The sequence below is a fragment of the Macrotis lagotis genome, chromosome 7, assembly GCF_037893015.1.
Source record: "Macrotis lagotis isolate mMagLag1 chromosome 7, bilby.v1.9.chrom.fasta, whole genome shotgun sequence".
Lineage (NCBI taxonomy): Eukaryota > Metazoa > Chordata > Mammalia > Peramelemorphia > Peramelidae > Macrotis > Macrotis lagotis.
In genome coordinates, this window is record NC_133664.1 from 191,035,393 (window position 1) to 191,059,604 (window position 24,212).

At 32.8% G+C, this 24,212-nt stretch overlaps 1 protein-coding gene across 2 annotated transcripts in view; it reads right to left on the reverse strand.

The window, feature by feature from the left end:
- PDE3A (phosphodiesterase 3A) overlaps positions 1–24,212 on the reverse strand; it is a 399,420-nt gene that overhangs the window by 140,667 nt on the left and 234,541 nt on the right. For both annotated transcript variants that reach the window (XM_074194319.1, XM_074194320.1), the window contains 2 exons: positions 6,890–7,147; positions 115–269 (listed from right to left, as the gene is read on the reverse strand). In XM_074194319.1, coding sequence (XP_074050420.1) covers positions 115–269; positions 6,890–7,147 — 413 coding nt within the window. The remainder of the gene's footprint in view (positions 1–114; positions 270–6,889; positions 7,148–24,212) is intronic.

The following is a 24,212-nucleotide window of genomic DNA, read 5'->3' on the forward strand; positions in this document are numbered from 1 at the left end:
TAGCATCCTACCAACTCACCCTTAAAAGCTTTCACTCTCCTTAAATCTCATTTCTGGTTGGATCCAGAAGTTCAAAATTGTCCCAAGGAATAAGAAACAGTGGAATTTTCTAACCTGGATGATGGTGCTTCATGAGATTTGCCACTGCCAGGCCGGTCTCTCCTCACTGGTGCAGGCTCCAGTGTTGGCAAGCCTGTGGCTGAGGTGGTGGTTGTCCAAGTAGATGAAACCCGTCTCAGTAATCCTGGTGGCAAACTCCTTCTCAGACGCTAAGAGGAGGATAATAATTATTATTTCAATATTCTTCTACATCAAAAATGTATCTTGGCATAGGAACAAGAGACAGAGTTTTTATTAAAAATGCACATAGTTTTATTAAAAAAAATTCACATTGGTTGAATACTCTTAAGTCTAAAAAAATAATTGTACTCCAATGGGTATGAAAAACAATTTTCTGGTAAAAATGTATGAGGAAACATTTAAGTTAAAATTTGAAATATAAATGAAGTGAGGGGCTCATCAATCAAAGTCCAAACAAATATTGGAAGCACAGAGTAGCCTCTATAATTTCTGAGATGATCCTGCAAAGACAGATAAGTCAATGGATATCATTTAAGCCTACATATGATTCATATTAGCACACTTTAAGGAATGTTTATTCCAGGAACACAAAATTTAGCGAATGGTTTAGTTAACTTTCGTACCTAATAAGGAGTTCTGAATGGCAGGCATTCAATAAATACTTGATTTGATCTGAATTCTTTTATTTAAACATAATTACCGGCAAGGTAGAGGGCATGACTTATTCTATGAGTCTATTGTTCTTCTGCTGTCAAAAATGCAACTTGGTTATAGGTAAATGAGAGATAGCACAATGTTTTGGATAATGTTTCCAGGGTCCAGATCCTAGTTCTGACATATGTGATCACAATGAAATCACTTAATCACTCTGAACCTCATTTCCTCATCTGCTAAATAGAATTCAAAACAATATTTTAGTGCCTAGCTCACATGGTTGTAGGGAAACGCAAATGCAATAATGTATTTGACATGTAATAAAAGTAAAGTGCTACATATAAACATTTGCTATTACTATCATCACTACTACAGGATTTAAAGTGAGAGAATGAAGAAAGCAAAAGGATTTCATTGTCTTCCAGTCCTTTTACTTTGGAAACAGTAGCTAGTATAAGGTAATTATTAGCTATATTCCACCTCTTCCTGTCTCCACTTAAACCCCTTTTCTTCTCATCCCACATTCCCTAGAACTGTGACAACATTAATTCTAAATAAGTTTTTTGATATCAAAAGAAGCTGTTTGAACTGGTAGCTTTCCCCTAGAAGTAGTTACTACTAAGGTAGTCAGTTAGTTAAAATATTAAGTCCCTACTACGTGACAGGCACACTGAAGATACAAAGAAAAGCTAAAAGCAATGTCTGCCTTTGGGAAGCTCACAGTCTGATGGGGAAACAAATGCACACAGATATAAATGTACAAACTAGCTATATACAGGATAAATGGGAAATAATAAACAAAGGGCAAGTCCCAGAATTGAGAGACGGGGAAATTTCCTCTAGAAGATAGAATTTTAGCCAGGATTTGAAATTAATGTGAATATCCACTACTATCATGATATACCAATGATGGTGGCCCTAGTGGCTCCTTGAGGGCCATTTCTGATAGACCAAAAGTTCAGTCACATCAACTATAGTTTACAAATATGTGAGCTGTTGTTAAGAGATTCGTCTATCTAAAGATGAGAAAAAGGTCACAATTAGGAATTTAAGAAGAGGCATGATCTTTGAACCCTTTAAAAGGTTTGAATGTTTGCTTAAAAGTCAGTAGGATAAGAAAGAATCTAAAAATTGAAAGTTGGGTTATAATAATGCATCTGCCACTTGTAATTTTTAAAATGATTTAATTAAATTCATGCTAAATTCCAGTGGATCACTATTTCCTTTAGGAATAAATATTGCCAGTTCAGTAGAACACAGATAAAGTGCTAGATCTGAAGTCAGGAAAATCTGGGCTTAAATCTAGCCTCAGATATTTATTTAGGTGTCTTCCTTCTTCCCTCTCTTCTATATTTTCCTTCCTTCCTTCCTCCCTTCCTCCCTTTTTTCCTTCCTTTCTTTTTCTCCTCTCCTTTCTCTTTTCCTTCTTTCATCCCTCTTCTTCCTACTTTGTTCCCTTATTTCCTTTCTTCTTCCATCCCTCCCTACATATATTCTTTCCTTCTTTACTTTCTTCCTTCTTTCCTTCCTTCCTCAATATGCAACCTGGTTTCAGGCTCATTGTACACTGTGCCCTATCAAACCATTTATTACCCCAGACAAACTAGCCTTTTCTCTGTTTTTCACACTATAATATATGATACAGTCCATCTTTCAATTCTATTCCTCCCTTCTTTCATGACCTCTGGTTCACAGAATTGTTCTTTTCTTTCAACATGTTCAAGATTTTCTTTATCTATCTATGAATGCCTTCTCCCCTAAACTACCTGGTTGCTATTTCAGTTGGCTGTGCTTATTTTCATTCAGTATATACTTAGATATTTAGTTTTCCCCCATTTGAATGGAAACTTTTTGAGAATGATAACTATTTCATTCATTGAATGTGTACCTATGACACCGAGAACAGTAATGACACAACAGATGTTTAATACTAGATGACTGGGACCATAGATGTGACGCTTATTCTTTATCTATACCTACTCCAAAATCGAAAAAAGATGATTTTTGAAGGATGCTATGATGTCAGATTGATAAAGGGTGGTTAAAGATTCAGTTCCAAATCTTAAAAGAACTGCAATGTAGTCCTTTTTAATATAATGTTAAAAGATATAGGGGTGGCTTGGGGGCATAGTGGATAGACCACTGGCCCTGGAGTCAGGAGGGCCTCAGATACTTAATAATGACCTAGATGTGTAACCTTGGGTAAGTCACTTAACCCTATTGCCTTGCAAAAAAATAAACCTCAAAAAAATTTAAAAAATCAAAAAGATATTGATAACCAACTCATAATTTATTTGTTTTCATATTCTAAAAGATAACCTATGATTTTTCTTGTCTACTCTTTCTTTGTCCAATCTAGTCATTTCCTAGTTGTAGTCTTTCTAATTGCTTGCTTTCCTGTTCCTTTGGATTCTCCAATATCTGGAATCTGTTGTGCCAAGTTCGTACTCTATATTGCTTTTTTTTTAAATAATTATTTCATTTGTTTTCCAATTATCTACAATAATACTTTCTACCTATCATTTTTGTAAGGTTTTGAATTTTACAATTTCACCCCAACCCTTCCTTCCCTCCCCTCACTTCCTGATCGCCACAGAAGGCAGTATGATAATCTTTACATTGTTTCTATGCTGCACATTGATCAAAGTTGAATATGTTGAGAGAAAAATCATATCCTTGAGAAAAAATAATTGAAGGTAGTAATCTTTGTCTTTGCTTAAACACCACATTTCTTTCTCTGGATAAGATGGCATTCTCTGTTGCAGATACCCTAAAATTGTCCTTGATTATTGCACTAATGGAAGGAGCCAAGTCCATTAAGGTTGAACATCACCCTGTTTTGGTGCATAATGTTCTTCTGGTTCTGCTTGTTTCACACAGCATCAACTCATGCAAATCTTTCTAGGCTTCTCTGAAATCCCACGCCTCCTGCAATAGTGTTCCATGAAATACATATAACACAATTTGTTCAGCCATTCTCCAACTGATGGACATTCACTCCATTTCCAATTCTTTCTCACCACAAACAGAACTGCTATGAATATATTTGTACAAGTGATGTTTTTACCCTTTTTCATAATCTCTTCAGGGTATAGAACTAGTAGTGCTATTGCAGGATCAAAGAGTATACACATTTTTGTTGCCTTTTGGGCATATTTCCAAATTGCTCTCCAGAAAGGCTGGATGAGTTCACAGCTCCACCAACAATGTATAAGTGTCCCAGATTTCCCACATTCCTTCCAACATTGATCATTGTCCTTTCTGGTCATATTGTCCAGTCTGAGAGGTGTGAGGTGGTACCTCAGAGATGTTTTAATTTGCATTTCTCCAATTAGTAATGATTTGGAGCAATTTTTCATATGACTATGGATCACTTTGATTTCCTCATCTGTAAATTGCCTTTGCAGATCCTTTAACCAATTGTCAACTGGGGAATGACTTTTTTTTATAAATTTGACTGAGTCTTCTATATATTTTGGAAATGAGTTCTTTGTCAGAAATGCTAGTTGTAAAAATTGCTACCCAGTTTACTACATTTCTTTTGATCTTGGTTACAGTAGTTCTGTTAGTGCAAAAGCTTTTTAATTGAATGTAATCACAATTATTTAGTTTGTTTTTAATGATGTCCTCCATCTCTTCCTTGGTCATAAACTGCTTCTTTTTTCCATAGATTGTACAGGTAAACTATTTTATGATCTCCTAGTTTGCTTATAATGTTGTCTTTTATGTCTAAATCCTGTACCCATTTTGATCTTGGTATAGGATGTGAGATGTTGGTCTAATCCAAGTTTCTGCCATACTAATTTCCAATTTTCCCCAATAGTTTTTTTTGGCAAGGCAGTTTGAGTTACTTGAATGACTTGCCCAAGGTCACACAGCTAGGTAATTATCAAGTGTCAGGCCAGATTTCAACTTGGGTTGTCCTGACTCCAGGACTGATACTTTATCTACAATGCCACCTAAGCTGCCCTTTCCAATAGTTTTTAATGAAGAGAATTCTTATCCCAGAAACAGGGCTCTTTGGGTTTAACAAACAGAAAATTACTATCATCATTTCCTGCATTTCTCTTTTGCACCTAGTCTATTCTACTCTATTTCTTAGCCAGTACCAGATGGAACTCTAAATTTCTAGTTGATTAAATGGCACAGTAGACAAAGAAACAGACCTAGAGTCAAGAAGATTTATCTTCAAAGTGTCTGACCTCATATACTTGCTAGTTGTGTGATCTTGGAAAAGTCACTTAAGCTCTGTTTCCCTCAGTTTCCTCATAGAAAAATGGAGATAATCGTAGCACTTCTGTCCTAGAATTGTTATGAGGATCAAATGAAATCATGGAAATTTTAGACCTTCTCCTATATTCACCAAGGAAAAGAGTTTATTGTTTTCAGCTTTGACTTTTTTTTTTTTTGGTGAAGGAAGACTATTTGTCCCATCAATAGATCTTAACACTTGTCTGGTTCACTTCTGACATTGCTTTGCATAGAACCATAGGCATTTGATCATTTCAATGAAATTCTTATGGCTATCATCCTTTAGTGCACATTGTTTTCAATTCAGTTTCTGATGTTAGTTAGGTTTTGGAACATGGAGGCATGGCAATTTTGTTTACCATTATGCAATCAGTAAGGTCCAAGAGAATTTACATATAAATAAACTTGAAGAAGCATCAACTTAAATTGTGTGGCTTAAAAATTAAAGACTATGATATAATGTATGGCATAATATTATTATTAATATAATAAGAAACAGGCTGAGTAGTTGTATGCTATCAGACCCAGGAACCCACTTCCTATCTCCTGAAACATACCCACCAGGTCTCCACTCAAGCCAAATGAAGCTAATGAGTTTGATTTTCTTTCTTTTCCCTTGGTCCTAATTCTTCAAACAAAAAAATTGTGAACATGTTAAAGACAGGTCAAAATGTACAACTTTTACGAGACTGTTTGTCACTGAGAGGGGAGGGGAAATTAGAAAGGGAGGGTGGTGAGAAGATGTGTAGCTTATGAATATGGTTAAAAGGCTTTCATTACATATAGTTGGAAAAATAAAAATAAAGTACAAAAAAAGAGAAGCAGATGAGTTAATCAAGACTCAAGATGCTTCCACTAGATCATATACTCATTTCTACCTCTCCAATACTATCTTCTCTGCTCATCCAGTCTGGAGGAATAATCAAAGAAGATCCCTGGCCTCTCCAAACATGAAGAGTGTGATTTATTTATTGCTCACTTCTGTCAAGGATTAAATGATCTCCAATGACGTTTAATATTTGCTTTTCTCCATGCTTTCTTTTTTTTTTCTTTTTCAAAAATATATTTTGAATTTTTATTTATTTTATTTTTAATTTATGGAATAAAAAATATTTTCATAGCATAGTATAAAATGAGGATTGTACATGAAACTGCAAATTTATTATGAATAACTTGCTATTCCTTTCTAAATATATCATAAAGTTATGTAAATACATTTCCCCCCAGATGGTTTTGAGGGACTAAGTCATTTTGACTATTATAAATACCCAAATTAGCTCCAAAGGATACATGAAAGAACTATCTGCCTTCAGAGAAAGAACTGATAATATAAATAGGCATAAAATGATTTTATGTATTTTATATATGCATATTTGTATATAATATTAACCTTCTCCATTCTTTTCAAGCCTACCCTACTCATGTCCCAATCCAAGTTTGACTGCCACTTCCATTGTTCATCTGGAATCCTGTTTCATGAAGAATAATCCTTTCTTCATTGCGGACCTTTCCCTCTCATACACCTTCCACTAAGTATAACTGAGACCTGACTCTGCAAGAAACATTGCAGCCTTGGTCATATTCTCCAACAGTCTGAACATTCTCTCAAAAAAACTCCTTGATACAAAACTTTAGGAAAGTAAGTGAGGATATTCCTATATCACACTTTCACCTCCATATTTTCTCTTTGCTGCCATCACTCAGCAATAGATATGTGGGTGTCATTATAATTCACAATCACCCTTACCTTCAGCACTAATTTATGATTGTTGATGGAAATATTTGTATTCATAAAATTGTAACCATAAATCTATAAATATTTCTTGGTACTTGGTATTTGTGGTACTAGAGTGAAGTAGAGACTTATGGAAAGTACAATAAGGGTCTTAGGATAAGTACATACCTTGGGAATAGCCAGTTTCTCTTTTTCAGAGCTTTCTTCTGAGTCAGAACAGGTATAATTTTCACTGAAGGAAACCAGAGGACTCACTCTTGACTTATGAATTGATTGGAAAGTCAGCTGTGTGCTAAGCAAATTACTCACAGCCCTCAAGGAGGTACACACATTTGGTGGCAAAGAAGGATCTGCCAGGAGGTCTGTAATAAGGCCATGTGCTTCTCCCATCACAGCAATATCAACTGTAATACTTGTACCTGAGGACTGAAAGAAAAATAAAATAAAAACATATTTTTGGTAAGACTATGTTCAACATCATAATCACATTCTATTGAATTTAACATTTCCACCTAAATCTGTGACTTTTATTTAATCAAGAATACACATACAGGTTATCAAGTATTAAAAAGAAAATGGGAAAGAAAGAAAATTGCACATTTTTCAAGCTATACCAAATTAATGATAATCTGCTACATTGTCATTCAAGCAGATTCATTTGCTTAGTGACATTACAAACTAGGAAACATAAAAATGACTCAAAATTTTTTCTAAACATAGCTGTCAGAGAAGAATGAGTCTCAAAAAATTAGAGGAAAGGAAACTTTTCCCAAATAGAAACTTGAAAACAGTAAATATAAAGTGAATTCCAAAGAAGAAAATATTTAATAATCATAAAGCATAATCATCCAAATAATACATGACTTAATTTTTAAAATCTATTTGATATTTAGGGCAAAAATACACCCTAGTATATCTTTATATGTATACCTTAGTATATAAAAATTATTTTTTAAAGGTAAAAGCTACATTGAGTAGCTTTATCTATTATTATCAAAAGAAGTACTAACTCATTTTGGCAATTAATTTTAAATACACTTCTAACTCTATACTAAATTTTACAAGAACTGTGCATATCTTTTTTTTTTTCACTAGAGAAAGGCCAAAGTGTCCTCCCTTTCATTATTTAAAAAAAAGTTGGCATTTATTTTTAGATTCACTGATATTTAAAGTTTCATTGTAAGCCTATAATTTATATTTTGAACCAAAACATTCTTTTTTTTCTGGCCACAAAACTACTATTACTCTATCTACAATTACATTTTGTATTTAATTTTGAGTATTTTGGTTTTAAAAAGTGCTAAGAAAGATTATTTACAACTAGATTTAATATTACTCTTTAAGAAACTGTTACTATTATATGCTTTAATAGTGATTAGATATACTTCCAGGAAAGTGCCCCAAAAGGCCCTGTTTTCTTTTAATGTTCATTCTGTTCATTTTGTTTTTTTCTGAGCTACTTTTTTCTCCCCAAATTGTAAAAACAAATGATCACCAAAACTGGACAACTTATATGAAATTTTGAAAATTTAAGTTAATCATATATATTTTAGTTGACATAAAAATCTTTATTTCAATTAATAAAATAATTCCATTTTGATGCTTTTTCCATTGCTACTACATATATAGATGTACATATAAGTGAATTATTATCTATATGTGCATATGTATAAATATGCAGCATTTCTTTATACACAAACATAGAGAGTAAATGAATACTAGTAGCAAATAAATTATCCTATAAAGGTAAAATTCACATTAAGTATCAATAACTATTATTATTAAAAGAATTATACAAATGAGTATAAATGTATATGTTTATGTATTTTATATGCATGTATATGTGTGTATATTTCTATATCTATATTTATGTGTGTCATATATACATATATGTATATGTATATGTGTGTGTATATATATATATATATATATATATATATATATATATATATATATATATATATATACATACATACATACATATCTATGATGTGGGCATGGGTATTTATTCCCAAAATTTTCCCATAAAGTTAACTAATGATAGTGAAATGGAAAGAGAATTGGATTGGAGTTTCAAAGTCTTTGTACAAATCTTGGCTCTGTAACTTAGCTCATATGTGAACTTGAAAAAGTCACTCAAATGTAAAATGTCAAAATTAATTATCTAAAGGTTTCCTTTCAATTTCAAAAACTATGACCCTAAATGTGGGGGGGGGAAGTTTCCCTTCAGTTCAAAATTAGTCATAAATCCACCAAAGAAGTTTACAAAATAAATCTTAAAAATAACTTTCAACTGAAAATGCTAGCTTACAATATTTCATAAAGTATAGTCTACATATTTCCAAAGTGTTTCTTTCTATTTATTTTTTTAAACTGTTATCTTCAGGTGAAGACAAAAACAAAACTCCAATAATACAAAGTTTATTACCTCAGGTTAGGAAATTTTGAAAAGACAAAAACTGACGTTTTCATTGAGAGAAAAAATAAATACACCCCTCCAAATCCCCCCAAACACGCTGTTCACTAATCCTTAATTCCTTTTTTTGTAATTAGGAATTTTGGGTTTTTTCCCCGGTTTATAAGGTTAACTATACAGTTTTATTAAAATCAAAAGAGTACCCACATTAGGGAGGAGCTTCACCACAACTTTCAGATCCAAATTAAGCCAAAGATGTCAATGAGGTATGAAATGAAATCTGAGGGCCAACAACTCTAGGCTTTTTGCCAAGAATAGGATTTATCATAATTTAATGCCCGAGGGCTGGAAGATTGTTTTAGCTACTGTCTATAGCCAACATCCAAGGTGGTAGCAAAGCTCAGAGGAATAGAACCAAAAAAGGGGTAGTAATATGTGATTTAAAAAAAACAACAAGCCGACACAGTCAAATAAATCAGAGAAGAAACAAATAATGAACTTAGGATATTTTTTCTTAAAATCTTAGATTCTGTATTTTTGCTACAAAAGAACAGAATTAATTCAGTATATGTATATAAAATGCATATATCTACATATGTAGAAATATATAGAAATGTTTATATATGGGTTACAGATATACATACAAATATATATGCATTTGGTGTGCATGAACATATTCACATTATCATTTATTTGAATATATTTCATATACATACATAGAAAGCTATTTTATGCAAAATAAAATAAATTTTATTAACTTGACACTTTAAAATTCATACAAATATAAGGCTACAGTTCTTTGACTTATTTGTCATGATTCCAGTTGAGATATTTTGATGTACAATTTTGGATAATATGGTATTTCAGATAAAAGAAAATTAAGAATTATACTATTTGACATATATTTATTTAACCAGAATATGATAAGTGAATTTTATAATCAAAAAAATAAAAATTGCCTTTTACACAAACAAGCTAACTTCCAAACTGGATATTTCTTGAAGTCACAAAAAACAAAACAAAAAAAGAAAAGCTGATTTTACTGAAGTAAAACTGATCACCTGGGAGGATTCCCAAAAACTCCTGCAGGGTGGCTGATTTAAATGTTCAGTGTGCTGTGATTCCTCTTTGTCAAAGAGTTTGGTGTATATAAGTGAAAACAGATTGAAAAGTGCTGGTGTAGGGGATAGAGGTGCCCTTAAGTTCAGGATAAGCTGATCTCAAGCCCCAATTCTGTCATATGCTATCTTATTAGTTTTTGGTAAGTCCTTTAGCATGAAGCTCTCAAAGACTTGTCACCTTAAGACTACAGAATTGACTGATGCCTATTTGTATTACTAGAGAGTGAGTTCTCAATAGGTGCTCCCTACCTGAATGAAGTCATCGATTTAGGAAAAAATAAATAATTACAAATTTAGTTTTATCACATGCCATGTAATTTTTTTTTCATTTAATTAGTGAAATTTTAGATGAGAATCTGAAACATTCAGTAAGATGGGACTACAGGAAGGTAAAATTTGAAGATAGACGTTAATTTCAAAATAATGGACATACACTTGAAGTCTATTAAAGTACATTTTGTAAGAAGTAGAGCTATACTAAACAAAATACCAGAATTGTCTTTTTATGGTTTACAGGATCAAACATTCTCTATAAAAAAGGTAATATGACCATGCACTATAAACATTACAGGCTCTTCAGATAATAGAAACATTTATGTTTTACTTTTAAGAGAATGTAAATATCATTTCCTAGACACTATTTAAGGAGACAACCAAATACAGATTGCCACCTTAAAATAGAAAATCTGGAATTCAAATCTGAATGAGTATGTAGGAAAATGAAGTTTTATGCCAAATAAGAAATAGGTGAAGAACCTTATATGTGGTGAAAAGAATGCTGGGGTCAGAAAATCTCATCTTTTATCCTGGTTCTGATATTTACTACTTTTATGACTTCACTTTACCTCTGAGCATCAGGTTCCACAAATGAAGAAAAAGGATATTAGACTAAATGACTGTTGAAATCCCTTGCATCTCTTAATCTAGGATTCGATGGTTTGTATGTAGACTTCTCATCTTTCTATGGGGACAATATTTGAAGTGTTGGAAGGTATGTGTATGTGTGTGAGGGGGGGAATAACTTGTTAGTTAAAGTTGACATTGTCCTTGATATGATGTCCTTGTCACATTTTGTTGATGTGGATTTGTGGGTTTAATAGTAAGATGTCTGAAGTAAATCTAAATATCTGAATCTCATGAAATTTGTATGATATTTCAAACTTTATGAGACACTGTATATACATCATAAACACTGCATAATACATTATGTGACATCACAACATACTTATGATGTTGGAACTACAGTTACTATAGATGAGAAATTTTTTTATAGATGAGAAAATTGAAAATCACATGAGTTAAATGACTTGCTGAAAGTGTCAAAAGTGGGATATGAACCCAGGTCTTCCAGACCCCCCTCTCTCCACTATGACATACAGCTTTTAATAATAATAATAATAATACTTTGCATTTGTTTGATATTTTAACAATTTAAAATATATTTTAATATCTCATTTGATCTCTAACTATAGTCTATAATAGTAATAGTAGAATTTAGCAGTATTATTCTCATTTTACAGCTGAGGAAACTGAGCACTCTAAATCCAAAGATCTAATCTCTCTTCCACATTATGGCCCTTTAAATTATTGAAACAGCTATAATGTGCCATCTTCACACCTTCTGCCCACCTCCAGTTTTCTTTTCCATATTCTAACCACATCAGTTCTTTCAACTGATTATCATATGCCTTGAACTTTACATGGCAGGGCCCTTCACCATCCTAAATTACTCACCTCTAAACAATATCTGGTTATCAATATGTTTCTTAAATCTTAGTATCCAGAACAAAATATGATCTAACTCAGGTTTGATGGAGGCTGAGTACAGTACAATATTCTAGAAGTTCTGATACTTAAAAAGGTACTTTTCCATATTTGCCTTATATTTCTGACTCACATTCAACTTGCTGTCCACTAAAATCCCTAGGTTTGCTTGCTTTTTGGTTTGTTTTTTGTCAGAATGACTTCTATCTATAGGGAAGCAGGGCATGGAATTAGGTGGAACAGGGGAAAGAATGCAAGGTCTGAAGTCACAAAGAATTCTATTTATGAGTTCAAATCTGGCCCCAAACACTTTAACCATGTGATCCTGAACAAGTTATTATATCCTCAGTTTCCTCATCTGTAAAATAAGTTGGAAAAGGAAACAAAAATACCATTCCAGAATCTTTTTCAAGAAAATTCCTAATGTGTTTGCAAAGAATTGGACACATCTGAAATGACTCAACAAAAATAATGTACTTAAGAGTCAGGAAAATCTGGGTTTAAATCTCATCTAGTAATTTATTAGTTGTGGGACAATTCTTTCCTTTACTATTTTCTAAAATTTTTCAGCAATCAATTTGATTGGTTCAAAATTTGCAAATTATATTTTCTCTTCCCTTCCCGTTTTTGATATTCCATTTGCTTTTTACTCTTCTCTAAGCTGTCCTTCTTGTTATAGGTGATTTTTCATATAACTTTTTACAGTAGCCAAGGCAACATATCCACCAATTCTTTCCTCATCCTCAGGCTTAATTCAGAGAATCATAGAGTTACAGCTGGGAAGCATATAAGAGGTATTATTCAACTTCTTCATTGTAAAAATCAGAAAAATGGAGACCCAGGATGATTAAATGAAATTTTGAAGGTCATAAAGATATAACATGTGTTAGAGATAGGATTTGAACTTAGACCCTCTGACTTCAGAGCCTGAATGCTTTCTGCCATATTATATAGTGTTTTAGGTTAAGCCATTTAGGACAGGTGCCTGGAATCCATTGCTAAGTAAATTCATGGCTAAATATCTCCTTATGTGCATTGGATACCAACATAATAGTCAATTTTGTTCACCTTTTCCAATGCAAAGGTTATTATTTTTAGCAGAAAAGAGAATCAAAATGAGATGAACAATTGTGCCTTCTTTATTTACAATTATTATTATTTCATCTACTCCTTTAAAGAGCTTTATTTTTTTTGTTAACCTTAGATTTTCCAGGGATTCTCAGCTGTTGAGGGACCAATGATGCACGTTTGGATTTATCCTAACATTGCCTCAGTTTTACATGAATTGCAAAAGCTGATTCTTGAGTTTATATATACATACATATATATCTCCATCCTATTAAGCAACTCTTAATTTTCTTTCTCATTGGATTTTTTTTTTTTGGTCTTTGAAATTTTATTCTTTAAAACTTCCCATTTCTTCTTGACTAATTTTTTTAAATATAATTTTAGTCCACATGATTATATCTATCCCTTCTTGAACTCTGAAATTTGGTCTTTTAAAATCTAATAAGCTATCAATTCCTGACTTTCCTTATAAATTAGGCTATACCCTTTAAAAAATGTTCCAACATTATTAGTGAGAATTAGCTCCATCACAGAATCTACCTTTTTTTTTGCTTTCTCCGCCATTTGAAGAATGATATCATCTTAAAGCAACTCAAGAAATGTTTAACTGCTTCACTTTTGACACACAAAACTCCACAGATGATTACCTATTTGAAGTCTGTAACTATTCTACCTTAACTGGGTTAGGCTTGGAGCTTGCTTCCTCAATTCCTTATGCTTTTCCTTTTCCTCTTCCAGTAGTCTATAATAAACTCTTACGAGAATATTCCTGTTATTCCTGCCTTAGTTAAGCCAAAAGTAACTCCTCCAGTTGCTGAAATGTCAGAAATTTATATGTGTGCATATTTGTACAACTATATGTGAGCATTTATGTGTACATATGCATACACATGTATGGATAGATACACATTTGTATGCATATAGATAATGTAGTTAAGTGATACAAGGGATAGAACATCATCTCTGGAAGTCAGGAGGGCCTGAGTCCAAATTTGACCTCCAAACCTTATTATCTGTGTGATACTATGCAAATCATTTAACCTGGTTTGCCTCAGATCTTCATCTGTAAAATGAACTAGAGAAAGAATTGACAAATCACTCCAGCATCTCTAAGAAGAAAAACCCCAAATGGGGTCACAGAGAATTGGACATGATAAAAGGATTCAACAACAACAATTATATATGTATAAGAAGATACGCGAGTAAATCATTTTAATATATAATAATATTCTCTCTAGTACCATACACTTCACACTAGACAGCCCTCCTTTGATTATCTTTCTGTTGTTGTTGTTATATATTTCTCCTTTTCAAAAAATACAACGGCAAAATATACAACGATCTCATCCCAACAATTATCAGTGATATCGAGGTCAAATTCACCTTGTTGCATAGCTTTGCTTGTTATATATCCTTTGATACTGATACATATATGAAGTTATGAATTTCCTTTCTATACTTTGAAAGTTTGAACTTAAAAGTGCCTCTATTGTTCCTACATTATAGATATTTTGTCTGGTAACTAACTTAGTTATTGAGAAGGAAGCATTGAGAAGGAAAGACTATTCCCCTACTTCAAACCAATATTCTTTTTTCAATGTAAAGTCATTTTTAAATTAAATTTGTTAGCCTCAAGAAAAAATACTTACTAGGCTTAGTTTGGTAAACTATGGATGACCAGAAATCTTTTCTCTTATAAGTTAAGTCATATTCTATAAATCCTTATACTGTTTTCAAACACCAACTCTTCTTGGCAAAATTGTTTACTACTTAAATCTGCTTTTCTCTTCTGATTACCTTGCCTTCAGTGGGAAACAATGTTGTGAAAACACCACCAATGATTCTCAGATCTGTTTCTTGGCCAATGCTACATCTTTGGCAATATTTTCCTCTGCAAGTATAACATGTACCCAAATGAATCATTAGAATTGGGTAGTAGTCATACAGTTTGACAATTCTTAGGAAGCTCTGTCATCTTGGATACTTGTTCTGGGAAAAATATACAGCCTCAATTCCATCAGCAATGAGTCAATAATCACTACTACTCTTATATTCTTTTCAAGCATGATTCTTTATTCAATAATCTTTTACCTCAAAGAACAATATAGATTCTCTTTAAGAGATAATATATTTGAATTCTTTTGCAAACCTTAAAAGCACTACATATATATATCATCATTATGAGTACAAGCAGCCACTTCCTTTTCAGTGTACAACTTCTTTTTCTTTGGGAAAAGCCTCATCTTTGCTTCAAGAGTGGTTAGCATTCTTTCTTTCTTTTTCCTGTATCCGTAGTATAACATTGTTCTAGACTTTAGTCTCTCAGCAGTGTTCATGATTCCCCTCAGCCTCATCTGATTTTCTTTCACATTTATGTTGTCCATCTCCACCTCTGTGTGTCTCTGTCTCTGCCTTTCTTTCTCTGTCTCTCTCTGTCTCTCTGTCTCTGTCTCTGTCTGTCTCTCTGTCTCTCTCTCTCTTCCCCCCCCATTTAATGAAATATTTTTTTACATAAAAAATCCAAAATGAAATATTGGCTGAGAAAAGACACAAACTCTGTTTAGATCAAACTCTGTTCAGTCACTTGTATGGTTATATTTTAGAAGTGCTCTTGAATTTAGCTGGTATGAAAATAATTTCTATTAACAACAGATGGCAGTATTCCTCTTTTCTAAAGAATAATAACTGAATGAACATGCTTTCCTTCAACTGGGTTATGTTCACTCATTCATTTTACTTGTAAGATTTTCCTTTTTTCAATGCTCATGTGAAACAAACTGGGTTAATAACTTAAAAAGGGAAGCATGATAAAGTAGAAAGAGTACTGCCAAGGGTATCAGAGTTTAAAATCTAACATGTGATTGTATTACCTGTGTGGTTTAAACAGTCATTTAATATCTATATGCATATAATTTCTTCCTCTGTAAAATAAGGGGGACCACCCTCTTGAATTATTCCTTTAGTTTAATTGTTTCAAATGTATCCAACTCTCTGTGAACCCATTTAGGGTTCTCTTGGCAAAGACACTGGAGTGCTTTGTCATTTCCTTCTCCAACTCATCTTACAAAGGAGAAACTGAGGCAAGACAGGTTAAGTGATTTGCTCAGGGTCACGCAGCTATTTAGTGCCTGAAGCCAAATATGAACTAGAGAAGATGAATCTTTCTGACTTCAGGCTCAGAACTCTATCTGGTGCTCCACTTAGCTGCCTTACCCACTTTTATATAATCATATAAGGACTATTTACTGGATGTAAGGAGGAACCTGAAGTAAGGCTGATAAGAATATGCTTGCCCAGAATCTTGCAAATCTTGTCAAAAGAACTTTATATTTAAAAAAAGATATAACTGCATTAAGTTGCATGGAGAATAATTATAATAGGGAAGAATGGGAGTTTAGAAATTTACATGGTTCATAGGGAACCAAAACCAACAAAGGAGCAACAATAAAACTCATGGTATCAATTATCTGTACCCAAATGGACAATATTTAAGAAAGAAAGAAACTAGATGTCTTTTTACTTGAAGTCATAAAAAAGAGACAAAATACTATGTTCCTCACAGGATATAGCTAAAGCAATCTTCAGAAGAAAACTTTTCTGAAAACTAATGTTAACAGGGTAGCTAGGTGGTGCAGTGGATAGAGCACCAACCCAGGAGTCAGGAGTACCTAAATTCAAATCCAGCCTCAGACACTTAATAACTACCTAGCTGTGTAGCCTTGGACAAGCCACTTAACCCCATTGCTTTGCAAAAAAAAAAACAAAAAAACCCTAAAAAACCCCCTAATGTTAATAAATCAGGTGTCTTGCATAGACTTGCATAAAATAAAAGAAAGTGAATCAATGACCTGAATCAATGACTTTTGAAAACCTAGAAAGTAAACAAGTTAATGATCCTTAAATATACAGAAGAAAATTTTTAAAAATAGAATAAAAAGCTACATATATAATGATATAAAAAAGAAAAACAGAAAAGAAAAGGAAAAATAAAAAAAAATAATCAGAAACTTTCATAGTAGTAAGCAAAAAATTTTTAAAGAACTAACAATTTTTTAAAGTAGCTGATATGATTAAGAGAAAACAAAATGAAAAAATGAAAGGAGACCCTTAATAATCAATATAAATAGGCACATTTTATAATATTCCAACAAAATTGAACATTCAAACGAAATGTATTTCTGAAAATTAATGAGACAAAAGCACTTTAACAAAATCTAATGTAATAAATTTTGTTCTGTTACCAAAAACAGTGAGAGATAAAGGAGAAAGATAAAAAATTCAATCTCACTATCACAAATTGATAAACAACTTTAAATAAATTCCTTTCAGGAAAAATATAATATTTCCAGAAAACAATTCACCATATCCTAGTTTTATTAATACTAGGAATGGGAGGATGATTCAGAACTAGGCATAACTGATCATATAGATACAGAAAAACACTTCTGACAAACTGCTAATTAATATTTTCAAAAAACTCATCTGCATCAGCTATTTTTCATTATTGTAAAAAGAAGACTGCTTTAATATGACCAAAAGTAGAGAATTACTTGCTTTAGAGAAATGCTCGAAGCTTTTCTAATAATAGAAGTGAATAACAGAATAACAGAAGTCAAAGCAAGAATACTCCTTGTTCCTATTATATTTGACATAGTTCTAGAGATACTAACAATAGTAATAACCCAAGAGAACAAAATAAAAGGTATAAATATTTGCAGAGAAAACAAAATTATCCTTGTTTGTAGAAGAAATGATTGTATCCTTAGAAAACCCGAAGATATCATTGAACTGATTCCAGATAACTTCAAAATACAAAAAAATTTGCAAGTTAATATAATAATACATATACGAAATTTACATAAAGACAACTGCAAAACATTATACAAAAATAAAGGAAGACAAGTACTTGGAGAGCTATTTAGTAACAATGGCTGAGGCACACTAATAAAAATTTAAAAAAGCTTTATCAATGGGTGTAATACTTTACTGCTATACCAACCACATTACCAAAGAAACGCTTTTTAGAATAGACAAAGCAATCATAAATTCATTTGAAAGAAGAAAAAGCCCAGAATTTCAATGGAAGTAATAATAAAAAATAGGAATGAAAAGAACCTAAGATTACCAGGTTTCAAAATACATTATAAAGAAACCATGATCAAAATTATTTGATGGTAGCCAAAAATAACTATAACAACACTGGAGATCTGTAGAACAAGCTAGGTAAAGAGGAATCAGAAACAATCTATAACAGTGATCCTGTGTATATACATACATACATACATACATACATACATACTTACATACAGATAGACACACAGACAGATACACATACAGATAGATAGAAGGAAAGACAGATTGATAGATGTCCTGAGAAAAGCACTATTTGGTAAGAATTTCCCCAATATTGGAAAAAATGGAAAATAGTTTGTAACTAATGAGACTAAAGTTATTTAACATTTGTCACAAGAAACTCAAAAGGATGAGCAAGCTGAATATAAATAGTCATGCTTTTTAAAATAATAGAAAAGAACAAGATCAGATACCCTTTGAAATCAGCATTGGGGGAAAATTGTTAACAAAATAAGGGATGAATTGTTAAAGATCCAGTAAATAATTTGACTACATAAACTTTTTAAAAAATTATATAAGAAAAGACAACTAAAAGGAAACAGAGGATAATAACTAGAAAGGCAGTTATTTGAAAAGTAGTGATTAGAAAGATAGTGAAACCCAAGGCAGAGAAGAAGAAGAATACTGTGGGTAAATGTGTGCATTTCAGATAATTTTAATGGGTCTTTTCTTTATATTCAATCTTTCATTCATTCATTTATTATTTTTTGCTAAGGGAACCATTCAATCTGGAGGTATGGGGAGGACATTTACAGAAATGTTTGTGATATAAAAATCATCTTAACTAGGTGATAATATAAATAGATGTATTTAACTGGTTGAAGGAATAGGAGCAGAGAATAGTCTTTAGAAGTTACATTAAAGTCAAAAGTTATCTTCTTTAAACACATATCTGACCTTGTTAGTTTTCTATTCAATAAACTCTAATGAGTTTCTATTCTCTTTAAATAAAAGATAAATACCCATATTTAGATTTCCTTTCCATCTATCCTTCCAACTTGATTTTGTAATACTCCCCATTTTGCACTCCATAATCCAATCAATATATCACAAGACATTCCACATCCTATTTCAAAGCATTTGACTAGCCATGTCAAAGTCCTGCCTCAATGCTGCCTTCAAAATACAAAAAAGTCATAATTACCACATGGGGCCTTTCCTGAACCCCATTGATATTATTGTTTCTCTTTCTTACCTAATCATGTATTTATTTGATATTCCTTGTGAAATGTTTATTATATGATCTTATATATAGTAGGGGGTCATATACATGCTTATCTCTTTCTCTTTCTTATTAATTTTACATATATTTAATATGCAAATTTAAACCTAACTCCCCCAATAGGATGAATAGGTTTTGACAGTTGAAACTGGTTCATTTTTTTTAGTTTTTTCTAGGCAATGGGGTTAAAAGTGGCTTGGCAAAGGCCACATAGCTAGGTAATTATTAAGTGTCTGAGGTGGGATTTGAACTCAGGTACTCCTGACTCCAGGACCAGTGCTCTATCCACTGTGCAACCTAGTCACCCCTGGTTCATTTTTTAATATTGATTTTTGTAGTATATGGTACATTTAAAATGGGCACTTAAAACATGCCTATTGTCCTATCGATTCCATTTTCACTTAATTAGTGACCAGGGATATGTGCTTCATCTTGTTCTCTTTAATTTTTTTTATAGTAATGTTAAAGATAGATAATTATACAGCTGGCATAGATGGAGCAAAACTAGGGAATAACTAAGACTGGATGATAGTACCAGGATCCAAAAAGATCTGACTTCAAAAAAAATTAAATTCAAATATTCAAGGTAAGGAACACTAAAATTCATTCACTTGAAAAACAAAAAGTATAGTTTTTAGTGGACTTGCAAGTATAGTAAGGATCAACAGTGTGACAAGAAAGCCAAAAATAAACTTAATACAATGTTGAGTTTCATTAAGAAGCATTCCCTCCAGAAATAAGAGTGATAATCCTTCTGTACCTTTCCCTGGTCATCCAAAGTATTATGTTCAGTTCTGAATGGCACAATTTAAGAAGCTGGGGAACATCTGGAGGAAAGTAGCTAGGGCAGTGAAGGGTATGGAGTCAATGCCATATGAGGATTAGTTGAAGGGACTGGAAGTATTTAGCCTGGAAAAAAGAAGCCTCAAGGGAGACCTAAAAACTGTCTTGGAGTATTTTAAATCCTATCATATGAAAAAGGCATTAGACTTACTTTGATTAGGCTTAGAGAGGAGAACCAGGAACAAAGGGTCAAAATTATAGGAGCAAACATAGGTCTAATGAATGAAAAAAAAATTCTTAAATATTAGAGCAATTTAAAAATAAGATGAGCTACCCTGGACAGTAGCAGGCTACCCCTCATTAGTAAGTCGTACAGGGAAATTCTTTTTTTGGCTATGGGTTGAACAAAATGTCTGTTGAGGTTTCCTCAGTTTCTGATATTCTCATTCTATGATTCTATGGTTTTAGTATACTTTGTTACCACTAATTACAAAGGAATGAGGTATAAAGAATACAGTGAGCAGATATGTGGTTCAGTGTTATTAGTGTTCCTTATCTTGTAAATTTGTACACATCTCCCTGAGGTCAAACCCAGCTGTATGACCTTGTGCAAATCACTTAACCTTGTTTGTCACAGTTTTCTATAAAATGAACTGGAGGCAGGTGGGCGGCTAGGTGGCGCAGTGGATAAAGGACCGGCCCTAGAGTCAGGAGTACCTGGGTTCAAATCCAGTCTCAAACATTTAATAATTACCTAGCTGTGTGGCCTTAGGCAAGCCACTTAACCATTTGTCTTGCAAAAACCTAAAAAAAAAAATGAACTGGAGGAGGAAATGATGAACCACTCCTGTATCTCTACCAAAAAAAAAAACACAACAAAAAAATGAAAATGGAATTATGAAAAGTTGACATGAATGAAATAATTAAACAATGTAATATAGTGGCCAGAATATTGGGTTTAAAGTAAAGATGATCTGGGTTCATATTCTTTCTCTGAAAATAGCTTTGTGCTCAGCAAGAAGTCACTTTATATTTTTGAGTTTGAGGGCATGTCCTAGATATGTCTACTAAGCCTTGGACCAATTGAGATTCATTTTACTGAGGAAAGTTCCCAGACCAGGCAATTCCTATATTGAAGGAAATCAGAAATTGTTCCAATAATTCTGTATCTCCTCTTCAGAAAGAAAAAGACTTGTATCTTTGGAAAACTAACTTTATTGAATTGAATAAAGTAAAAGCCAATGGAGATACATTTTTTTCAGCTTAAGTGAGTTCTTTCTATAAGAAATGAAACCCATTTAAATCGAAGTAATAGGAAAAAATTCATTTCAGAATGCTTATCTTGATCAAGTTTAAATTGTTCCCTCTACTGAATTTTCCATAAAGACTCAAACTTTGGAAGTTAAATGTATAAAATGAGAGAAGGATACTTGTAAGCATAATGTTTACTGTTATCAATGAGAGTTACTTATCCCATAAAAACATTTTATTATATTAAAAGACTTGGAATTCCCTTTCTGCCTTCTCTTAAAAGAACATAACTAAGGAAATAAAAATACCAAAAGAAATGTTTTTAAAAGATATTCCCTTTCAAGAATTAAGTATATTATAAAACAACCATGAAAAATCATTGTTTCTGTAACTTCCAGTCCCTCACTCTTTTCTTATTCTTCCCATATTGCTCTTCAGTGTTTTTCACAACCTAATTATCAGTATAAAAGCAGAAACAAAAAATAGAGTACTTTTACCATGGCAAGGAAGCTATGCATTGGTATAGATAGCAGAAACAGCCCATGAATATATCCCCAGTAGGAAACAGTGGTTAAGTCTGTTTGTGTGTCTGTGTGTGTCTGTGTGTGTGTGTGTGTGTGTGTGATTTAGTGTCTGAGGTCAGAGTTAGACTCAGTTTTTCCAAACTCTATGTCGAGTACTCTACCCTTTATACCATCCAGCTGCCTGAAATTGTTTTTAGAGATTCTGTGTGTTTAGGATTAGTCTTCTCAATTTGGCTTTGATATTTTTTTTTATTTTTCATAAGTACCTAACACATGTAGTATATGAGCAACAAATATTTGGTTGGCTCTCTCCTTAAAGGACATTAAAACCAACAAATTATGAAAGAGAACTTTTTAAAACTCTTTATTTTACAAAGCAAAAAGTAAGTCTAAGGTAGGTCAAGTCAACAACTGGTTATTAAAAGCTTTCTAATATTCAAACCCTGTGCTAAACCCTGGGGGTACATACCTAAGTAGAAACCCAATACCTGGCTTCAAAAGGAGAGTGGGAACAGGGAACCTTGTGGAGTATGGTAAAAAATTTGGGGATCAGGATTAGAGGCTAGAAATGATACTCAAAGAAAATGCTCAAGTCTTGACTTCTAAATCTTTTCAAGACATTCAACAAGTCGATTCTGAACTACTGTTTTTCTCATCAACACATGTTAATTGATTTCTTCAGAAGAGTTTGATGGTAATTAAGGAGAAAATATTCAGATAGATGTATTTGTATGACTGTCAAATATTGTTATTTAATAGTTAAATAGCACTACTATTGTAAGAATATTTTTATTGAGCTGATTAATGATAAACCATCTCCTACCCCCACAAACACCCACACTCTGATGATTGGTTTCTATTTTTACCCCTACAAGAAATATATGGGTAATACATTTTGGGCAGGAGAGTCTGGGAAGAAGAAAACAGAAAGTACTTTTAGAAATAATAATGCCAACCTTTTTAATCTTTTAGTTAAATTTTCAGGGTTTCAAACAGTTAATTTTTGGAAAATTAAAATGTGAGAAATTTTATGGGGAATAGAACATAATAAAAGAAGCAAGACAATTCTAATTTCACCTTCATAATACTGAAAGGTATTATAGAATAGTGGGGAAAGGATTGCATTCAAAGTAAAAAGATAAGTTTGAGTCTTGGCTCTAATGTTTAATAACTCTGGATTTGGGCAAGTAACCTAACCTCTCTGTCCCTCACTTTTTTTTTTTTCATTCTTCAGATGAATATTGAATACCTGAGCTTCTGAGCACATAGAGCCTCTATGAGGTGAGCCCTATTCTGACCTAATCCCAAATTTCTTCTGGCCTCACTGTGCTCTCAAGTGTCTCTAACTTCATTGTGAAACTTCCTTTTATATTTTATTATCAATTTCTTCCCTCCAATGTTTTTACATCTGAATCTCATTGATTTCTGTAGAAAACACATCTCTTCATATCCTTAAACTCAACAGGGCAAAAATAAAAACCTCTCAAACTTTATTATAACCTATTCAACTTCTCTTCCACTCTCAATCTGCAATTCTGGTTGGTTTCAGCACTAAGGAATGAGGATCCTACCCAGGATAAACCAATCACTTCTAATTTCATTATCTCACTGAGCCCTGGATACTCAGACACTTTCCCCACCAACTACAGCCTCTGCTCTTCACTAATTAGAGGACTGGAAGGTAGAAGACTTCATTCCTCCCAAGGTCTTCTTTTATAGAGGGCAAACAAAGGTTTCCATCTGCAATTCTTCTTGGTTTCCCTGGTGTCTCCCCATCCTTGGTTTTATTTCTTCTTTTTATTTGTTATTCCCATCCATCTTTGAGGACAGGAACTGTATTTTTCATATTTCTATTCTCTGGGCTTAGCATAGTGCCTATCTTAGAGTAGGCCTTAATAAATGTTGAATAACCAATTCCAATCATTCCTGTCAGTTTACAATGCTCTGTCTCCCACATTGTGGTTTTTTTTTTTTAGGTTTTTGCAATGTGAATGGGGTTAAGTGGCTTGCCCAAGGCCACACAGCTAGGTAATTGCCACATTGTGTTTTTACACTGTTTGTTGTCCCATTCCTAGAATGCTTTTTCTTCTTATCTGTATTTCTTAGAATCCTGGGTTCCTTCAGATCTCAGCTCCTGCAAGAGACCTTTTCTGATCCCCCAGGCAGCTAGAGACTTTTCTTCTGCAGTTAAATTAAAAAGGTAACAGTC